Here is a 21578-nt window from a genome sequence, read left to right on the forward strand (position 1 = left end):
TTTGAAAAAGCAATCTTTGATGTCAATCACAGCCAATTCCCAATTTTGAGGAAGCATGGCAGGAGACGGCATCCCTGGTTGAAGAGGTCCCATGTCTACAATGACTTTGTTAATTTCTCTCAGATCATGAACTAATCTCCACTTGTCTTTCCCTGGCTTTTTAATGACAAACACAGGGGAGTTCCAAGGGCTAAAAGTAGGTTCAATATTGCCTTGGGCTAATTGCTCATCTACTAACTCGTTTTAGCGCCTTTAATTTCTCTTTACTCAGCGGCCACTGGGGTATCCAAATTGGGGAATCTGTGGTCCATTCTAGTTTTTGGGTCTGGCGCTTCTCAGTGGCCGCAATCAAAAATCCCGAGGTGTTTTCGGAATTTCAATGCGGACTTCCCATTGGGACATGACATCTCTTCCCCACAGGGGAACCTGGAAATCAGTGACAATGGGGCGAATAGATGCTATTTGCCCATCAGGTCCTTTAATCTGAATGGGTTCCTTTGATATCTTGGCCAATTGGGCTCCCCCTATACCTTGGATGTGGCTAACCATCGGTTGCAGTTCCCATTGTGGTGGCCATCTCCTTTCAGGGATGACAGTGACATCTGCTCCTGTGTCTATCATGCCTGTCATTCCCATGCCTTCACTACCTTTTTTCAAATGGCATGAGATGATGGGTTTGTTTTCTCCCACTGCTTGAGCCCAGTAGATCTGAGGTGCTACATCATCTACTGGGATCCCTGATGGAATGGGAATAGCTTGAGCAATTACCTGCCCTTGTGCCAGGTAGAATGGTGGGTTGATGCACCGTGCCAAAAGGATGAGTGCATCCAAGTCAGTTGAAAGAGTGACAGGAGAAATTTCAATCTCTGGGGGTGTGTTTTTTGTGTCCCCAATAACAAGAAACTTACAATTCAAGTCGGGGGTCAGTTTTTCCCTCAGCGGGTCAACGGAAACAACCGTCCAGTGGCGAGACCTAAAAAATTGATCTTTCACAGTAAACAATTTGAGAGGTAATTTTGGCTTCCAAACCTCACAACCATTGGTGTTATTTCGGTGGCAGAAGTCAGACCTGTGAGAAACGTCACATTTAAGAGTGTTATCACATTCAATTTTCCCTCCCCCTGCGACTTCTATTCTACTTGTGTCTCTGCGCGGAATAGACTCGCGCTGCGTATCTAGTTTTTTTGGTTCTGAGGACCCCCTCCCTTTTCCAAGTTTCCCTGCCCTTGCTTGTTAGGATATGGCACTTGGCAAAACTTTGCAAAATGTCCTGGCTGTCCACACCGATGACAGGTGAACGCTCCCTTCGGCTTGGCTGGTGATGGCAGAGTAGGTACAGTTGTGGCTGCAATCCTTCCTGGGGTTCTCTGGGAATCCTCAGTCCTTGGCATTGAAGTGCTGATTACATCCGTACACATCTCGATCAAAGTTGTCAAGGTCGGTGGTGGATCTTTCGGCAGCACCCGAATCAGTGCTTTGCAGGCTTCATTCGCATTCACTCGAGCCATTTCCAACAGCAAGTCAGAGTGCAGGGTGGTATTCTGCACTTGTCTTTCAATCTGTACCTTTAATCTATTCACAAAATCTACAAATCTTTCATCAGAACATTGTTTAACTTGAGCATAGGGAACAACAGATTCAGAAAGAGGAATATTGAAAAATGCTTTCTCTGCAGCTTTCTTTATTTTCTCTCTAACTCCTTTTGGCAAATTTTGGGCTTGGTCAATAGGTTCGCTCCAATCACCTTCACCACATAAATGATTCATGGTAATTATTTTACCCGTTTCATCTAAAGCTTCAAAATCACTGCTCAGTAATTCTCCCAAAAGGGTTTTCAACAATCTTTTCCAAGCCCCTTCCCAGAGCAAATATTCTCCTGGGGATAGAAGGCAGGAAAACAAATCCTTCAAATCATGGGGGACCAATTGGTTGGAGGAGAGGGTTGCCTTTAAAAGACTTTTAAAAAATTGGCTTTCCTTTCCAAACTCTTTTGCTGCTTTGCATAATTCCATTTTCAATCGAAATGACATTGCATTCCATTCTGGTAATGTTCCTCCCCTCCCATAAGTTACAGGTGCTGCAAAGAAGGCAGGCCTCTGTTCCTGGTTTGTCCCTTCACTCCCTCCCTTCACACTGTGTGAGCTGGAGGGAGTGACCTGGGAGCCAGCAGCAGAGAGAGGGCAGGCGGGGTTGCAGGGGGGGAAGGAGGGGTCAGGGGCGGGGTGCCTTGGGAGGGAGACACCCCTGAGGGGTGGGGCGGAGGCAGAGGAGGGAGGGTCTGGAGGACCAGGAGGGGGGAGGTCTTGAGGGAGGAAAGGGTTGAGGGGGGGAGGGGCAACAAAGGGATTGTGGGAAGAAGAAGCAACCTGGGGGTTGACCATGTGCTCGCCACCATTTTGAAGTTCCTGGGCCCTTTGTGTAACACTTGGGGGGAGGCTCACCATGTGGTCTCCTCCATTTTGTGTACCCAAAAGACCACCAGGAACAAAAGGAGAGGGATATTGAGGGTAAAGAGGGGTAGGAGAGGGAGCTGGGATGGGTTTTAGGGAAAGGTTTCCAACAGCTTGGCCAGAGCTCCTGGAACAGGGGTGCTGAGAGGACTCCCCCAGCTTAGGGTAACAGGGTTGAGGTAAAGAAACAGGGTTATCAGGGTTAGGATTGGATAACTTTTTTTCTTCTTTTCCAATAAGGGTTAGTCTAATCAAAATAAACAAATGGATTACTTTCTCTGCTGAACTATCTCCAGCATTCACAGATTCAGTCAATTTTGTCCCCACTCTGTTCCAAAAGTAAACAGAAGTTACATCTGCAGGAGACACTTGAGGAAAATTTAAAAAAACCCAATTCACTAATTTTTTCACTTTTTTCTTAGAAAACGGTTTCTCTCCAATTTGCAAAATGCCAATCACTTGATTAAAAATCCCCCTTTGTGCTACAGACAGTCTTGCACCCATCTCTGTGATCTCACCTGTCCGTCGCAGCTATTTCACCAACGGCTCCAAACTGCTCTGCATCCAGAAGTTTCACCTGGGATGGGACTCTTCTCTCACCCACTCCCTCTTCACCACTTCCCCCCTTTGGGGAATTCAGTCTTCTGAATGCTCCTGCCGTTGTCTCGCTCTCAAAAGCAGCCCCTCGGTGCACAGGGGTTCTTGCTTTTCTCCCCAACACGTCTTCCACTTAGAACAGCGAAGAGACGCTTCTGGGGTAGATGTCGTCCCAGCGGTGGTCAGAATCTCACCTTCCGTGGTTCTTCTGTCCCCTTTGTTGAGGGACAGGCCAGCCTCACGTTCTGGGCGTCATCTGACTCGATCTTCTCGAGTGTGGCCCGGCTAGCTCAGTGATGAGGTTTCTCTTCACTCGAGTTTCGAGCCAGCATATGTTTGTGGGGTTCACTGATTTTCTTCAAGAATCCAAGTCTATAGAGCGAGTAAAGAAATCAGGGGGGGACTCTCTCTCTGGTTTGCATTCCACAGTTTATTTCTGTGAAGGGGAATCCAAAGGATGAGAGACAAAGGATTTGGGGTTTGGGGGGTCTCTTTTAACAGGGTTTCTCGGAGGGAGGGAACATCAGAGAGAGAACCAATTATTTTTCTCAGTTAGTACATCTTGCAAACTTTCTACAAATCAAGGTTACGCACGCCAAGATAAAAAATAACAGACACTAACTTCTTCAAATGCCCACAAAGGTGTGGGAGTATTCTATACAGAGGGGCAGAGGGGAGAGAGGGGGGGCCTGGTTTCCTGGCAACACAGGGGGGAAAGAAAGGGAAGGCAAGGTAAGCATGCCCTCTCAGCTTCCATAGTTTAGAGGCATTCTGGGACAGGAAAAAGTTACAAACTTCCGTGTAGGAAAGAAGAGTTCTCTTCTCCCAACCCCGTGCTTTCCTGGGCTAAAGAAACTTCAAGCAGCTGGAAATGCCAGCGGGGTCCTCTCTTTACTCTACCCGGCCTCTTGCCGTGGGGCTGAGGAGAGAAACTTCAGTAACCATGGTAACTTGACGCCAGGTAAACAGGAGAAAGAGAAGCTGGGGGGGGAATCACAACTGAAAGATGGGAAAAGATACATTTCAGGCTATCAACTACAACACCCGTATACAGACAATGATTCCAATTTCCACTTTGTAAAAGCAGAAAGTTGTGGAACACTACAGAATCACGGGAAATAGAAACTCCCTCCAGCGGGAAGATAGGATTAACTGTAGCCAGTCCTTAACTACAGCTAACCTTGGTTGGCATTTGCCTGATGTGCTCTCAGAGACCCCCAAAGTCACAGGTTTTACACATTTCCACATGTTAAATACTCCAGTTTCTATGAAGTTGGATCAATTTGCATTCCTCATTTTCACTTCTATTTCCTACTACCCACAGACAAGGAGCACAGGCATCCCTTCCTTTTCTTGTAACCATCTTTTATGGCTTTCAAAAATGGCCTTTTATGGTCCCTTCTCTTCAGGCAATGCTATTTCTTCAGTCTTTCCTCACCATTATTCTGGAGCTTTGAACACTTTTCTGTCTTTAACAGCTGCACATAAAGAACATGAAAAACATTGTTTGCCACAGAGAAGCCAAGGGACTTTGCATGTGGGTTGCTTAAGACCATTAGGAGGATTTAGGAATTACCCTCCTCTCCAGAGCACTTCCAAAATGAAGGCAGTTAGTAAGTTAAGAAGGTAACAAAGAATTAAGAACTCATTTCAGATGAGGCAATTCAGGGGAACCTAAGAGGAAGCACGCCTCAATCCAGCTGTTTCTGTGGGAATGTGAAAGCTTCAGCCTCATGATGGACCCCCAAAGAGCAGCAGTTCCATGACAGTCACACCACTCCTGGGCACCCAATCTGTGTCCAAGCAGGAAATCTGTGGCCAGGGCACTGCACAGAGAGTGACAGGAAATGTGCAGTGTGCAATCTGTTTGTGCAGCTGAAGGATCCTTTCTGCTTCGTGTGAGCATCTGCTTTTTCTGAGTATATTTGTTGTACCTTTATTAAAAATAAGTGCTCAAAGACAGGTGGTCAATAAGCAGTGTAATAAACATTTCAGGATTTTCCTCTGTGCATAATGTCATGGTAACTGCAGTGAAGTGTGTTACATGCTGCCCAAGATGACAAAACAAAGGATGAAACAGCATCTCAAGTTGCAAATTAGACTCTCCTTTTAATCAGTGTTAAATACACACTTGTATCTTCTGAAGAGAAAACATTTTAACCTGAAGAATACCTTACAGGTATAATCAACTATTCAAGACATCCTCCCTTTCATGGACATGCATTTTTTTTCATTAGTCTTTTCATCTACAAAGTCAAAAATTTGACAGATTCTAATTTTCCGAGAGCATCTTTTCTTTCTCTCTCAAACATTTATCACATCTGTAAAACTCACAGGCTTACTGCATGTTATTACACCAAGATAACAGAGTAACGAACATGAAAACCACAAGGACATTCACTTATTTTTTTCCATTTTAAGGAAAAAGTACAAAAAAAAAATTCTACCTGAGAAATTATCCCTTATGATGTCATGGTTACTTTAGCAAGTGAATGATGTTAGCAAAATTTTACATCTCTCTCTTCTTAACAAGGCAGAGCAAACAAATTACCATCCAATTCAAGAGCCAGCCTGACAAGTTGTTGCAAGAAGCTGAATCATTTACTCCGGTGTTTCAGTGGCAGGAGAAACTGAAACTGAAAGCACTGGCAGGATTGCTGCTGCAAATTTGTTGGAACAGTTGGTATTTGTACACATTTCTCCTTCCCCTCAGAGAGAAGCCTCTGTTCTGTGAAACAGAAAACTATGAATAACCCCCATTTCTATCTACTTGCAGGAAAGCAGGGATAGCTGCAATCTCCTAAAAACCAGTCAAACCTTTCACAGGGAGAACACAAGGACAGGGAACTAAAACTGGAATTTTATTTCTTTTCATGGTGAAGCTATCCCAGAAGCATGCACCTTCACATTCTTAAAGAAGAACAAATTGAAAAATGTCCAATGTGAATAGTTTCTCCTTCCATTCACTTAGTGTTACACCATCACCAGCTACCTCCTAGATGTAAGGCAGGTGGTCACACGGGTTCTGTGCCACAGAAACACTCCACTCCCAAGACCAACCCATTGCTCATAGTAGGGATGTACCACTCTCAAATCAAGCATATTTGAGGTACTCATAACTCTGCTGCCTTGAATTTAAACAGTCACTCAACCTCCTTTGAAAAATGAGGAACTTCTCTGAGATTTTCCTATCCTAACCTTCTCTCAAGCTTGAGAATTGAACAGTGAAAGTGTTGATGATCCCAGGAATGTTGAAGCCACCTGGCCACTGTTTACATTTAAAGAGTCAACTGCCCATAAGTCCACTGCAGTCCTCTCTACTCCCTTTGTGCAGCTTTTCTTTCAGCTTCCCTTCCCTCCAGTTGCTTTTCATCTTCTCCTTTAACTACTTGGAAAAAGAACGATGAAGGTGAAGAAAATACCTGTTAAGCAAAGGGAGGGAAACGTCTCCTTAGGAAACACATGGGGTGTTACAAGGGGAATGGATGTCAGTGCCTTTGGGCACTGGGAAGTCACAAACTGACAGTTCTGGGGACAGGCTCTGTCACACACCAGGGGTCAGTAGATTTGGATGACATTGTCCCACTCATCAATAGGCCAGACTCCATTGTCCTGTACATTGAAGGGTGAGCTCTTCCAGTCCCACGTCTTCACAGGCACCTTCCACTCCGGGCCGTAGTTGGCCTCCACGTACTGCAGAGTTTCACAGGGCACATGGACCTTGAGTTCCACAAATTCAGTCCAGCACAGAGTAAACTTGGGAAAGAGATACCTGTGCCAGAACAAAAAGGCATGGTCACTGGTAGAAGGCTAGAATGTACCCCTAAGTAAGCTCAAAGAGAAAGCACGCAGCTGCAGCAAGTGGCCATGTTGCATTTATACTATTTTTATTCTTACACAATGGACAAGGGTGTTATCAGCAGTAACTGGTGAACATTTGCTTCATGTGCTTAGGAAGGATCATTCCTAATTCTTTTATGGCTTGCATTCACATCATTCTGCCACCTATAGGTGAGTCCCTGCCTCTGCTTTGCCTGTTACAAATGGGACATAATAGTTACCCTTTTCAGAAAGGTGATGGTGATACATGCTTACAGCAGTGGCAGTTCACAGGTGAATTTCACAGCTTGACCAGAATCACATCCTATAGTGTCAGAGTCGAGGTGTTAAACAATACCAAAGTCTACCCACTATTCCTGCAGAGGATCACTCCCACTTCTGAAGTTCTGAAGACTTGCACACAAATTTTTTTTTTTAAAAAGTGTTCCTAAAATTCCTTTTCACAGGTTAAAATGAAACCATAAGCAATTCATCCTTTCAAAAAAGGTTTGTACATTTGTATGATGAACTAGAACTGCCCTCTCCATCTTCTTTCAAGTATGAAGTTAATTTTATTTCTAAGCTCTCAGCAAACAATATGAGAAAATGAAACAATTTTGCTTCATGCCTTAAGTGGAGGGAAAGAACAAAGTGATCAAGCATTTTTTTGGATATATATCCAGAGACTGCTGATTCAACTAAACTCTTACACAAAGTCCTCTTTATTAAAAACCTACAGAATTAATTCACTTTAAGGATTACACAGGTGTGGATTTGATTCCCAGACTCAGTTTTTGTAGATACTCATTGCTGGAGAATGCAACTGTCCAATATTAAATTTGCAAAGATGCTTGTGTCAGGAATGCTGAGGAAGTGTTTGTGCACAGGGGAATACAAACCACACAGCCAGACTTTGAGGGTTAGAAACCAGCTCTGGAAGGAAACAGAGGCTAAAAATTACTATGAGAAATATTTTAGGGGCTCATTGAGAAATGCTTTAATTCTCCACCCTCTAATTTAGACGTATAGAAAGAAAATATGCCTGTGCAAATATTAGCTTTCTGAAGAAAACACCTTCTACCTTTCAGTTTTAATCTTAGAAGATAACTTCTACCCTCCTCTGTGATGATCTAGTAGCAATCAACATCTCTTCTGACACTATAATTCCTTTAAAATTGTTAGAGTGGATTAGGATTCAGCATGAGCAAACAATTCTTTCTCTTCTGACTGATCTCCTCACTTTTGCCTTCCTCAAAAATTCTGACAGGGCTGGAGAGTAAGCAAAATTGAGGGTCATTCTGGTGTTGCAGGTATTCACATTAAGCATGCTAAGTGCTCCCACATCTCACAGTAACAAATGCTGGATCTTCTTTTTCTCTTTTTGAGGATGTATTTGGAATAACATATGTCTGGAATTACTTGGCTAAGCATTCTGAACGTGTCATGGCTCAGGGCCTTTATGGTGGTAAACAAGCAGTTTTCCTGCTCCTTTTCTGTGTGTTTTAAACCAAGAAACACCAGCTCAGAATTAGAGGCTTGGCTTCCTTACGATGCTATGCCTAAGCAAAGTTATTACTGAACTAAAAAGCAACATTTGGAACTTTTAATAAGCTACCACCAAAAGTAAGTATGAGGTTACAAGAACAGGAAAGACTTTTGCGGAAGATGGAGTTCCCCAAGAGCTGTAACATCCAAGGATAGAGAAGCTGGAGTGCAGCACAGGGTCACATTACCCCCCATTCTCATGCCTTAGACCACTCATTATCAAAAAAACAGGGGAAAAACATCTCTCAGGTATCCAAGGTTTGACAGAATTTTGAAGGAGCAGTGTCAACTCCATTGGCATGGAAACTGCTACTGCAATTTAGATGCAACAGGAGCACAGAGAAGGAAAGTAATTTATTGGTCAGCTTGCTTTTCAGAATGCACCACACATGAAAACTGGAATTACTACCATATTCTAAAAAAAAATACTTTGCTACACAGCACATTTTCTGTGGGCAAATTCCAAGAGCTCTTTGTTTGGTCTATTTCTAAATATGCCTGTTGAAGCTCGTTATCAAAATATCTTTCCCAGTCTTTATTTATCACTTCAGAATGAAGATAACTAAGACAAGAATTTGGGCATTACCTCCAACTGTATGACAGTTCTCACTAAATTCCCATTAGCTAAATACAAACAAATACATTTCAGGTAAAATATGAAAGATACCAAAATCCTATAGTAGTCTACAAGGTTTTCAACTAGTCTGCAGCTATCTCCTTCTGAATGAAGGTATGTGATAGAAATAAATAAATCTAAGTATCAAAACCTATATTCAGTTTGCTGAGTTGATTGGGCAGCTTGTTTGCTGATTTAATACTGAAAGGTGTGAAACAAGAAACACAGGATCCTACTCAAAATTCCATTTTCAGAACATGAACAGTGAGGCCTGCAGGAATTGTCTGTGTTGACTACAGTCAACCCAGTATTCTAAATTGCTACCTCAAAATCCCAAATTGTGAGTTTTTCTGTGCAATGAGAGTTGAGACTTCCTCATCAAGACAGATGCCTAAGGATTAATCTTCTACTACAAAATTAGATTGTGCAATAAACACTGTTTTAGAGTCTTTGTCTCACCTTGGGTGTTTCTATAACTAGGAGCCTGTCACAGTCAGATAAGATCTGCTTGATACATGATATGCCAGCCCTGCCTTTGATATCACAAGAGATCTGACATTTACTCTCTAGTAAGGCACAGGAGTGTTCTCTCTCTGCTTCACTGGTCTCAGAGTGCAGAATCTCCACTGATTGCCCTCTGACATCCACATTTCCACAAAGAGCACAGATTTTGCCAGGCAACAGCACACAAAATGCCATCAGTAAACACTGTCTTGTTCAATTTTTTTCTGACTAGTGGTACAAATCCAGTTCTTACTTAAATTTCTTGCCCGATTTGGCCTGAGTTCCTCCATTCCAGATGTGGTCATCCTCTTCATAGAAGAAAAAAATATCAAGCTTCACATCATCTTCTCCCTGAAAAGAGAGTTCCAAGCTGTCTTCCACCTGGAAGACAAAAATACACACTGTATATACACATAAAAATACAAAGCAACTTATGCCAGCAGAAAACAAATTAATTTTCATCAGATATACAGGGTGACTTCTATTCTAACTGAAGAAAACATAGTAACTCTGCTTTATTTTAAAACTTTATTAAACACTTCTGCAACTGAAGTCAAAGTTACAAATCTACAGATATACACATGAAGAAAAATGTTCATTTTCTATGTACCTTGCCAAATTTGTGCTTCAGTGGCAACCCTGCTTTCTGAAAGGCTGGAATGATATCTGCTTTGTAGTCCCTTATAAAGATTCCCAAATCCACATCTTTGCTGTAAGGAATGACATTGCATTGCCTATACCAGCCTGAGAGGGGAAAAAGCAAAACAGAAAAATCCCAAACTAGTTAATTCAGGAACATGAATTCAGCAGAACTAAAGCAACACAAAAATGAACTGTCCTAAGATCACCAAGCAAAAGTCTTTTGACTAAAGGCATAAACAAGACTTCTGTCTTTTTTAGTATGGGATAAACCACATCAAAGAAAACAAGTATTACTGCACTTACAGTCATCTCTCTCTCTTCAGAAAGTCAAGAATGTGAGAGAAAATGAAGATAAAATATCTTCAGTTTCCTAATTTAAATGCATTTATATAAAAAAAAAAGAAATTAAAATTCTTTATGTGGGCCCAAATCTAATCAGCAAATAACAGCTACAGGGCCACAGCTGTGCTTCTGATTTGCAACCATTGTTTTATGCTGCATCCAAGATGTTAATCATCTTTCAATCACCACTGCAAAGCAGAAACACACAAAGTGGGACATCCTTTTGTCTGTTTCATTAAGGCATCTTTTAGTAACTGTTCATTCAGAAAATTATATTCCCTAGGATTAAATAAATACATGGCAAATGTGCACACACGAGTTTTCACAAAGTGTTTCAGTAACAAAAGAATCCTCACCAGTAGTAAGACACTTCTACCTTCAGCAGAACTGAAAACTTGCACTACTTAGTCTAATGGGCAGTCATTTTATTAAAAGTTTGTTTTGAAAGAAAACAAATTAATGTAAACTGTATTTCAGAAGTCAGTGACAAGCATCTAATTGCATGGGAAGAAAAACAGTGTTAGAGTGCACTTGGGCAGCAGAAATATGTGCTCATCACTGCATTTTCCAACTGGCACTTCAGTGAATTCCAAGTCACACAGATTAGGAAACTATTGACCACTTCCTAGCAGGGATGAACAAAACACAGGTGACTGCTAACACTAAATGCTTCACTGGAAATTTGTCCAGCATCTTTGCAGTTCAGTTGTTTAAAAAAAAACCCCTTTTTTTCAGGAGCAAAAAGGCCTACTGCAACACAGCTATTACCTTCCAACCCACTATGTTTGGCCTCTGCTGACATCACAAGCAATGGAGGATGAAGTGTTTAAAGTTCCAGGTGAGTTTAAAAATGCAACACAACACAAATTTTTACCGAGGCATGTTCCACTGCTCAGCCAGAACTTCACTCCCAAGTTGTTCAGCGTCAGAGAAGCCAGATGAAGCAAGGATTTTGCCTTTTTCCTGAATTCCACTGCATCAAGAGAGGCATCATCAGGATACAGCTGGAAGGCAAGAGTAAGCAAGTTAATGTCAGAGAGCAAACTTGTCCCTTCATTTGTTTCGTGTCCTAGGGAAAAATTTACTTAACCAATACCTGGGCTAATATCTGTTTTTACATACACAGTCAATTTTTAGACCATGCACTGGAATGACAAGTTGAAATTAAAACTCTGAATCATCAACCTTCCTTTTTTTCCTAACCATCAGAATGAAATATCAGAGTAGACTAGAATAAGAAAATATGTATTAGACACTAATTCTCAGCACTTGGCAGCAACATCGGTGAGCCCTTGTCCTGCACATGCTGAAGTCCACTCCCAGAATCCAGGGGGAACACGTGGACAGAATCAATCCCTGCCAGCACATCAAGGCTTTTCCAACCTCCAGAACTCCATGATTAATTTACTTGGCGCCACCAAGTGTCAGAACTGGGTGTTGAGTTTTAAGAAAAACTGCCAAGGAGGAGAAACACTGTGAACACAAAAATCTTCCAGACAGAACTGGCAAGGCAAGGTCTGCTGTCCATGCAAAGCCAAAATCGACACGGAAGGCTGGGCAAACGTTACCTATTCTAACAATGGAACAACCACTCAGGTTTGAGATGGATTTCTTCAAGAGCTCTTGGGCAACAAGCAGCCAAAATGAACTTTTCAAAACAGGTGCTAGCTGCTTGTCCCAGTGCTAAAGCATCAGCAAACTTCAATAAACATTTAAGGGCATGTTTTCTCTGCCTGTGGTGATTCCTGCCTGCAGGCTGAAGTGGATTATGTTTTTCCATACATGAAGGGACAACACATGGACACCCTTGTGACCCTCCTGCTATCCATATATTGATCTACAGCCTACTAGAGTGAACAGGAGTGGTCCTCCCTTTCCCCAACACCTGAATGACTGAAGACTGGAGCCTCCAGTGTCCTTTTTCTCCTTCCATGAACTCAGAGATGGCTCAGTTTCAGTGGCCTGACTCTGGCTCCATGGACTTAACTGTGAACTCTTGATCACTTTATGATTCATGTCCTTTCCAAGTTAGGACAAAATGCTCCCCAACACTACAGCACAGACTTCTCTATCTGCTAAATCAAGTAGCAAAATTCTAAAAATAATGTTCTGAATAGTGGTGAAAACACTAGCTTACACAGTCAGAAAAACAATTAAATCAGTCACTTTGGAATGTGACCATTTCAAATACACCAGAAGAGGAATATGGAACTGCAGGGCATGGCTCAAAAATGTAAAATTAGACACTTCTCAAAACTTTGAGGACTGCCATAAGGAAAGTTTTCAGCCATGAAGATACACAAGATCTTAGTTTAATTTACATGAGATCCATTTAGCAGTAAGGGTGTGTAAGAACCAGATATGTTGGCTCCCTCTTGGAAAAAAATGTGCTCACAAGTAAAAAACCGAAAAGTCCATGATCTTCGGGTAAAGTTTTGATTTCATTACCACTTAGTAAGCTCTGTGGAATGAGAATCAAGGGCTGTATTTAGCCTTGTGCATGTGAACAGTCCCATTTAGGTAAAAAAAAAAAACAGCGGACTGTTCTTAGGTTTGGGTCAATCAGTGAAAACACACATTTCATCTCAGAGACACCACCTGGTTACCACTAACCTGAAAGAAAGCCCGAGCTTCTCTGTACCTACATTCAAGAAATCTAGAGTGGGACATCTCTTCTAGAAAACTGGACGGATTTTTTGGAATTTGAACTTTTAAGTCATCAATAGAAACAAGCAGAAGTTCTGGCCTGCATGGAAAGAAAGATAATATATTACCCTATTTAATTCCTCTACAAACCACGTGGCATTTTTTCTTTTAACTCTTATAATCTTAATGCACACTACTGGCAGTGATCTCTCTGTCCAAATACAGCCAAAACAAATTACAAATGAAAAAAGCAATACGAGCTTCACCAAATTCCCCATTTCAAAACTCTGTTTAAAAATAATTCTTACACTTCCAAATCCCAAGTTAGCTTGTCAGATCACTGATTCTTTTACTGACTCATTACTTGAATTTGTTCAGAGATGTTATTCAGTTCATTTTAAAATTCAGGCTATTTGGTTGTCTAAATTCAAAATGCACTTAAGAATCAAATTTTACTTGTACTTTGAGGCTATTTTCTTTTAAAAATTAAAAACCATTCAGCCTTCATAATGATTAAAGTGAGATTATTTAACAGCATACACAGTTTACTTAAAACATTCAGGGACATAACTCATGCAGATTCCATGTTTTAAATGGACAAAAGAATGGGGTCAAATTAAAGGAAAAAGTTCAACAGATTTATTTTGATGTGTGAAATGTCTCAATATTTTTCTCATTTTCTCAGAAACGATGCTCTCAAAGCCTGCACTTTGGGGTCTGAATCATACTTGAGCTGAATTTTAGAACCTGACTACAGGAAAGAGAGTAGTTTTACACAGAGAGGAAGCAATTTCAGGAGTGCCATGATGGCTTTGTCCTTCCCCTGTTGTGAACTCACTTTTCATATGCCCCAGGGTAGCGACCAAAGTGGAGTTTCCGGAAAGGCACAAACTTTCTGTCCATGTGTTGCTTCAATCTCAGGGGCCCGTGCCAGAGAAAATTGCCACTCCTCTCGTAGAAGACCACCAGGTGAATGGCATGGGATGCCAGTTTGAATATGTAGTGCAAGGGAATTTCCATCCCAGACAGGTCATCCATCCCATCCAAGCGGGGATCCTTATTTATAATCTTTAGCCACTGGAATCCCATCTTCTCAGCAGTTCTAAAAAGACCCACCTGAAAATGAGGAAGACAGGAGGCAGAGCAGGCTAGAGATTAGAGAAACAAAAATTGAAATCTAAATGCTTATTATTAACTCATACCATTTCACACTTTCATTGTTTTAATCAAGTTAAAGCACAAATGAATCAAAAATCTCTAAGAGCTTTAAGACCCGCAGTCACAAGCTATTCCAACACCTCCTTTCCTTGTCTGAAATTTAGTCCTTCAAACTACAAAATAAAACAACAAACAAATAAAACATACCTGGATTAGGTTTGCTCTTTGCCACAGCACCCTATCCTGCATTCTCAAACTATTCTCTAAAACTGTTCTGACAAATTTGGTGTTCTTAAGTCCTTAAATAATAACACCAATAATACAAAAATAATTGCTGCAAAATCTTCTTTTCTGGGGCAAATAAAAATCTCACCAAACACTGAGGACTGCACTCAAGGTAGCAGGCTTTCATATATCCACAAATCAAGGGAATTCAATCCTGGCTTTAAATTCTAATTTTTTTTATTTATTTTTTTTTAACCAAACCAATCAGCATCTGAAGAGCCTTTCAGTTACCCCCTTGAAATGTTTTTATAAGCATATCAGCTTCTCCTCTGGATGATACAGAAACTGAGACACAAAGCAATAGGGAAATGGATTTATCTCAGTGTGCTGCCACACAACTTTAGCCTTAGTTTTTTTGAATGCCTTCACACCTCTGGGTAAAACAACTGTGTGATCAGGCCACCCAGAGTGACACCCTTCTTCACTCAAATTCTTCAGTGAAATAGCCACTGACCATTTCAGTTTCTCCTGCTTTTTATAATTTAAAAAAAAAAAAAACAAAAGCAAAACAAAAAAAAAAGGCTGTTTGCCACTGGTGTCTTTAGTCTGTAAAAATTAATCTTACAAATATTTCCAGATTACACTTAATTGATGAAATAATCTTGGCTTTAATTTTGTCCTTCATCACATGCTACACCTGTATTTTTAACACAGACATTAAAAAATGTCCTAACACCACAGAGAAGCAGAGATACCAACACATGAAGTGAAACAGTATGAAGCACAAGGATGTGCTAAAAGAAATGTAAACCAGCAGACTATGATAATTTTTCCAGACTTGTCACATCAATACCTGGATTTCCTTCTTGGTAAGTCCTGAAACACCAGATTTATAACTGCTGCACCTACATTACAGCCTCAGGGTTCTCTTCCTTCCTTTCTAACAGACCTTCTTTCTTTCCTTTTGGCATAGATTCTGACTACCAGTGGTTTTTTTTATTATTGCAGGCAGTTTCTAAAAAGTTTTAGCTATGAATTACTTGTAATGTACCCAGGCTAGTAAATGGGAAACTTTGAATTCAAAACAAAGTTTCCTCTGCCTACAATATTACCACCACATGAATTCAGTTACAAACATGAAAGCATTAAGTGACAACATCAAAGAACAGCTGATGTATTAAAATACACAAATGTGAACTGAAAATATGCACTTACTTCATGTTTCCATGTTTTGTCCAGCAGTGCAAAGGTAGTGAAGTCTCTTGGAGCACAGAAGTATTTGCATTCTGGGCTGGGGCCATCAGGAGAGCTTCTGATCTGCTCAATGTCTTTATTAACCAGTCCCAGAATCAAAGGATCGATCAAATACACTGGAATATTGTGACTGGATATTAATCCTAGGAACTTCCTAACCACGTGCTGTTTGACAGAGGACAGAAACACCATCTTTGCATTAAAACTCTTTGACAGAAAGAAACCCCAACCCAATGAAAGAAGGAAATCTTATCTCCCAATATATCCTCTGAGTGTACACTCCACTTTCACAAACAGTTGTGAGACTGAGTGAGAAGGCAGGATGCAAGTGCCACAAAGAATTTGGATTCCGGGCTACTCAGGGCACTCAACACTGCATAAGTTAAAAGCTGCAGCAAGAAGGTTCTGTGCCTGATGCAAGGGCTTATTAACTTGGCTCAGTGGAGAACATTAATCAAGCACACTTAAACATCCATGGCACGCAGAAGCCATTTACAGCAGCCACAGTCGCCCTGCTACTTAAATATATTCAGCTGTAACATTTTCATTTAACGATTTTAAAGCTCTGGTTTCAGAGAGGTGTGAAAACACAAAGACAAGATGTGGGTCAACAACAGAATTTTGGCAGCAGCATTACCTGCGTGGTACAGGCAGAAGCAAGGCCACCCTCATAGTGATTTCAGCTACACGGAGCTGAAAGGTAAGTGATGTGCTCATATTACTTCTGTGACTAAAACTGGCACACCAGACTGAAGAACAGGAAAAAATCTGTGCAAAAGTACCTACTTCTCCTTCCCCATCCCATCACTTCTCCAGGAAAACAGATGCTTTCAGTTGAAACATAAATAAGTTTAAAAAAACATAAATAATGGTAGAAAGACATGGCCTTGATGTTAACTCAAGAGAAACATGTTCATATTTAGTCTTTTGTACACATCACTGCAGTGACACCAAGGAAAGCCTGAAGTGCAGTATGTGGCAAGATCATGGAGCATCCTTTATCTGTGATGATCTCAGAAGATCAAGTTCAACCTTTAGGAGAGCTCTGCCCACAGACTGGAAGCCCCCTGTGACCGTGACACCTCACACCTGGTAGGCAGCTCCAAGGGGTGTAACCTCCAAGAATAGCAAGGCATTCCTGGCACAAGCAAGCAGTCCACAGAGCAGTTGGATTGGATTTTTTCCAGGGACAGTTCTCGACCACAGCACCTTCCCTCTTGCTCAGCAGAAACCAGGCCTTTAAATGGCCATTCTGCTAATTAGCAACATTATCATGTTGCATCCAAACCGAAAGGCAGCCTGCTCCCAGCACATCCTTCTCCTTAACCATCTGTGCTGCTTTTCCACTGGGAGATCAGTTAACAAAAAGTCTTCTGTAAAGCTGTTTCCAAACAAATCCTAGCTACAAACATCATAGGGGACCTTCTGATTCCCCAGGAGGAGAGTTTTGGTTGCATTCAATCTTGCAAGCCTGAAGCAAGACACAACAAATATCCCATTTCAAGCACCTAATAGCACTCCGGCACTGACCATGAGGGCTGGAATGCAGCAGCTGGTGAACGCTGAAACAAGACATTTTCCTGCTTGGGAAGAGCTTTACAACCCAGCACAAGCAGGCAACTGAACACTGACCAGCAGGTTAAACACCTGGAATGGGCAAAGGAGCACTGTGTGACTCAGGACCTTCTTAGACCGACAAAGAAGCTGCATGGCAAACCGGCCAATCTGTTCGACCTGAAAGGACCCAAAACCCTGGATCAACACTTTTGAAAAAGTGTTGCTTCCTGAAACATTAACAACTCATCTAAGCACTGCAGTGGCGAAAGTTGTGAACCTGTAACTGTTTATCCATGTTCCTTAACATTGATGTTTTGATACTCTCTTTACAGAGTAAAGTTACAAAGTGTATCTCTTTACCCCACAAAGCAGAGAGCGGCCAGTGAAGCGTGACGAGAACTGGACCCTGAATTTGCAGCTCCAAGTGAGTTCTGTGAGTTGTGAAAGAGCTGTATGAACCAGTGACATTGTACATACCCATCTAGTGCTGTCTTGGCCTGACTGGCTTCCTCTGACTTTGGAAAAAGCTGCTCCATTCTATCAAGAACACAAAACAAAAAGAAGGGGAGGGGGAGGGAAAAGAAGAGAAAACCCCCAAAGTTTCAGTTGAATCCTTGTTTTCTTAACGTGACGTTCAGGAGCATTTATCCACTTTATGATTATAGCTGGGGTTATGCCTCTGGTCACTCAGCTACAGCTCTGGATGTAAAATCATAAACAAGTGCTGTGGCTTAAGTATATTTAGAAGGACAAGCCAAACCTCAGGGACCTCCAGACATGCAAGGACTGAGCAGCGAGGCCTCAGGTTTCCAAGCCAATGTGCCAGCAAACACAAAATAGGAGGATGACAAACCCTGTTGGGCAAATACCAGAGGGGCAAAGACAGCGGGACTGTGCCTCAATCTTTCCAGGTGTAACCCTAGACACTTCAATTTTAAAGACAGCATATTCACGTGAGAGAGTCAAGGCAGCTTGTGGCTCAGCTTTTGGCTTTTCAAAGGCACAAAGAGTTTTTCAGTTGTTGTTTAAAAATCAGAAACTGTGAGAAAGAAGTTGAAGGTTGCAGCATCACCTGTCACTGACACTGCCTGCACTTAATAAGGAAAGAAAAGCCAAAAAACGAGTCAGGGCACTTTGAAACCTATACAGTTTTTCTGTAAAAATAAAGGGAGTTCCTTTGTTGAATCAGAGTTGCAACCGTAAACTATAAAGCCACCAGAGGATTTAATTTAGAGTGACAATCACTTCTTTTGCTGCTGCAGAAAATCACTCACCTGGACACTCCAGGTCAGGTATAAAAAGAGGTACAAACAGCATTCCAGGTATAAAAGGAGGATTTAAACTGTGACATCCAGCACATTAGGAGCACTGAGCCACAAAGCCCTAAGACGACTGCATAAAAAGTTGGGATTTTTCTTCTCCACACCAGCGTTGGAAAACCTGCACCAAGCAGATGCTGCCTCCCCTCCGTTCGACTTCGGTGGCAATAAAAGTCACCGAGTAACAAGAGCTACTTGTTGAAGGGTTAAAAGCCGTGGCGGCTCGAAGCTGGCGGGAGCGTCATTCCCTGAGGGAGAAATCGGGTGGCCCTGGCTGACACAGTGACTTGGATACCAGGCTGGGAACTCAAACCCGACTATACCCCTGCCACCAGACACCGGCCTAGGCTCCCCGCCCGCCCCACGCCCACCCTGCCGGCACTCCGAGCCGCTCCGGGGAATTCCGGGGGCGGGATGAACGCCCACAGGGAAACGCAGCCAGGCACCGGGCAGAGCGCTCCCTCTCTCACCTTCTGCGACAGGTAGAACTTGTAGTAGCACAACTGGAAGAGCAGGAAAACCAGGCTGGTCAGCGACAGGAGCGCCAGGACCACGTTCCTGTTGATTTTCTGCATCAGCCCCGGGCGCCCCGGCAGCCGCTGCCCGGCCGCCCTCACCGCGATGCGGCTTCAGGCCGGAAGGCTCCGCCGCAAAGCGCCGCCCGCCGTCGTAAAACTCCCCCCCCCCCCCACACCCCCGCTGCCGTAAAGCCCCCTCACGGGGGTCTCTCACCCACCCCAAACCCCCCAAACTCCCCCAAATCCCCCCAAACCGAGGCGGCGGTAGAACGACACAGCGAAACACACACACACAAGGATGCAGATTTCTGTATTAGTACAAAACATCGCGTCACACGCGGACGGCACCCCCCGTCTCCCACTCCCCTCCGGGGGGCTCCGGGCAGGGACCCCACGGTGCGGTCCAGGGATGCTCAGGATCACCGGGAACTGCTCCGAAGGAAACCCACGGCCAGGCTCGCCCTGCCACAGGACACTCAAAAATAGCGACGCTGTGCCACGACATCAACACAAGTCACGGTCAGCGTCCATCCAACACCCCGCAGTCCTCAAAATAAAAAACACAGACAAGTCCAACACACTCCCAAGTGGCTCCCCCGGTCTCCGTCTGAAACGTGGGAGGGATGAGGAAAAAAGGATTTGTACACTAGCCTCAGCTCTTCCTGCACTTCTAAGAAATGAACCTGCCACCTCTGCCCTGCCTGTTTGGTATCTGCTTGGTATTTGCAGAAGCATTTATATCCCCAGATGTTTTTTTTGTTTGTTTTTTTTTGTTTGGTTGGTTGGGTTTTTTTTAATTATCCTATCTGACACTGACATCCCTAGCTGCAGTTAACAAAGTTCTCCTTAGTTTTCCACAGGACAATGGCAGCTATGCTCAGCTGATGTATTAATACCTCAAGGAAAACCTTTAGTCCCTCAAAAGTCAGGCTTTCAGAGTCAAAATAGGTTCAGAATACCAGGAGTCAGTAATTAATCATCTCCTTTTGGTCACAGAGCAGAAAACTCCTGTTCAGCCACCATGCAGTATCAGCTCCAGAGTAATTAACAGTAAATAAGCCTGGTGGATTGAACTACAGACCTTCAAAAAAATCTAATCCACTGCCAAAGAGCCACCCTTCTCCAAATCCCTGAAAGTGGATTCACAAAGGGAACGGTAACTCCACAGGCTCCAGGCATCCCTGCCCAGCTGCAGGCACAAACCCTGTACCAACTGCAACAAAAAGCATCACTGGGAGCAGTGTGGTGTCGCTCATCTTCCTAGGTTGATGGGTGCTGGAGAGACACTAATTCAGAAAAACAGGTCTAGAAAGAAATATCTAAAGTGCTTAAGGCAATTCTTCATATCCCCACTTACTAAAAACAACTGGACTAAATGTTAGCAGCAAAAATTTGACATCTGTGCAAACTATTATATAACAAATGCATCATTGTAAGGGTAAAAAGTCACATGTTAAGGTTCACCTAGGACATCAGTTAAACCAAAACTTGCAAGTCACAAATCACAGTATGAAACACTCCGAAGCTTTCCTCTAACTAACTGTTAAAAGCAAAATTACATTTTTACATTGGTGCATATTGAATTCACCTTGCATGTTACACTACAGCTTGCTAAGAAGAAAAAAAAAACAAACAAAAAAAACTTCATAATTTAAATGCTCTTGTAGTGGGCTGGAAAATACTCATGGTTCTCACTACACATTAGCTGGTTGTAAACATCCCCTTTCTTTCCACAAAGGGAAATTTGAAGAGGAACTGCAGCTGAACACCCATGATAAAGACAAGTGGATGCATGGTGATGAGGAGGTGCCAGTCTGTCCTGGTGTCTGTGCACCACTGCTGTGGACTAGAACTGGCTGCAAAACTGAGTTTGTAGCGATTTATCCCCAAGAACTCCTAGTCAGGTGTCCATTGCAGTAAAATGGAAAGAGAAAAGATTATACACAGAGTATTTGCATAACAGTAACATCTGCAGATAATGTGTGAAACAGATTCAGACACTGTTGACCAAGAACCACATCACTTCACTTCAGAGTATCTTTGTCCCAAAGCCCAAGCAACAGAACAGGCAGAAGAACGTACAGTTAAACTGGGAACTATTTAGTACTTTCCTCTGCAAAAAGAGATTACAAGTTCACAATGCAAATAATTAAGAGATGCTCAAGTTCCAGATGCAAAATAAACATTTAGGGCTCAGCCAACCTGTCAACTTCATGATTCCTCAAGAAAAATAACACTTTCCAGAACAGGTAATTACATTTCCTTCTTAATTTTAACTTCTCACTGAACATCATAGCCAGTTTATTAGAAGGTGTCTCAAGGAATTTCTCCTTCTCTTGAGAAATTGTGATGGACAGAAAGGAGCCATTGGTAATACTGAGGTTTA

The 21578-nt window shown here is 42.5% G+C and overlaps 1 protein-coding gene and 1 long non-coding RNA gene across 4 annotated transcripts; both read right to left on the bottom strand.

Annotated features, from left to right (window-relative positions):
* Nucleotides 1-907: 907 nt before the first annotated feature.
* LOC148184405 (uncharacterized) lies at nt 908-4008 on the bottom strand. The gene is made up of 2 exons (XR_015772392.1): nt 2969-4008; nt 908-973 (listed from the first exon to the last, which is right to left on the bottom strand). It is a non-coding gene; the product is annotated as an uncharacterized LOC148184405 (long non-coding RNA).
* Nucleotides 4009-5156: 1148 nt separating this feature from the next.
* Nucleotides 5157-19296, bottom strand: FKTN (fukutin). Of its 3 annotated transcripts, XM_014260817.2 has the most exons (10): nt 19145-19296; nt 17833-17892; nt 15760-15963; nt 14000-14277; nt 13129-13261; nt 11390-11519; nt 10142-10275; nt 9785-9912; nt 6600-6819; nt 5157-6469 (listed from the first exon to the last, which is right to left on the bottom strand). In XM_014260817.2, exons 1-9 carry the CDS (start codon nt 19247-19249, stop codon nt 6606-6608), a joined length of 1386 nt encoding a protein of 461 aa, XP_014116292.2. In that variant the 5' UTR covers nt 19250-19296; the 3' UTR covers nt 5157-6469; nt 6600-6605. The 3 variants fall into 3 exon arrangements, with proteins under 3 accessions (XP_014116292.2, XP_005532278.2, XP_014116293.2); XM_005532221.3 differs by having other exon boundaries at nt 5157-6819; XM_014260818.2 differs by lacking the exon at nt 17833-17892 and having other exon boundaries at nt 5157-6819.
* Between the last annotated feature and the right edge of the window lie 2282 nt (nt 19297-21578).

This window comes from Pseudopodoces humilis, chromosome 4 (genome assembly GCF_049639895.1).
Source record: "Pseudopodoces humilis isolate 2021_Gansu_Grassland_sample_001 chromosome 4, ASM4963989v1, whole genome shotgun sequence".
Taxonomy (NCBI): domain Eukaryota; kingdom Metazoa; phylum Chordata; class Aves; order Passeriformes; family Paridae; genus Pseudopodoces; species Pseudopodoces humilis.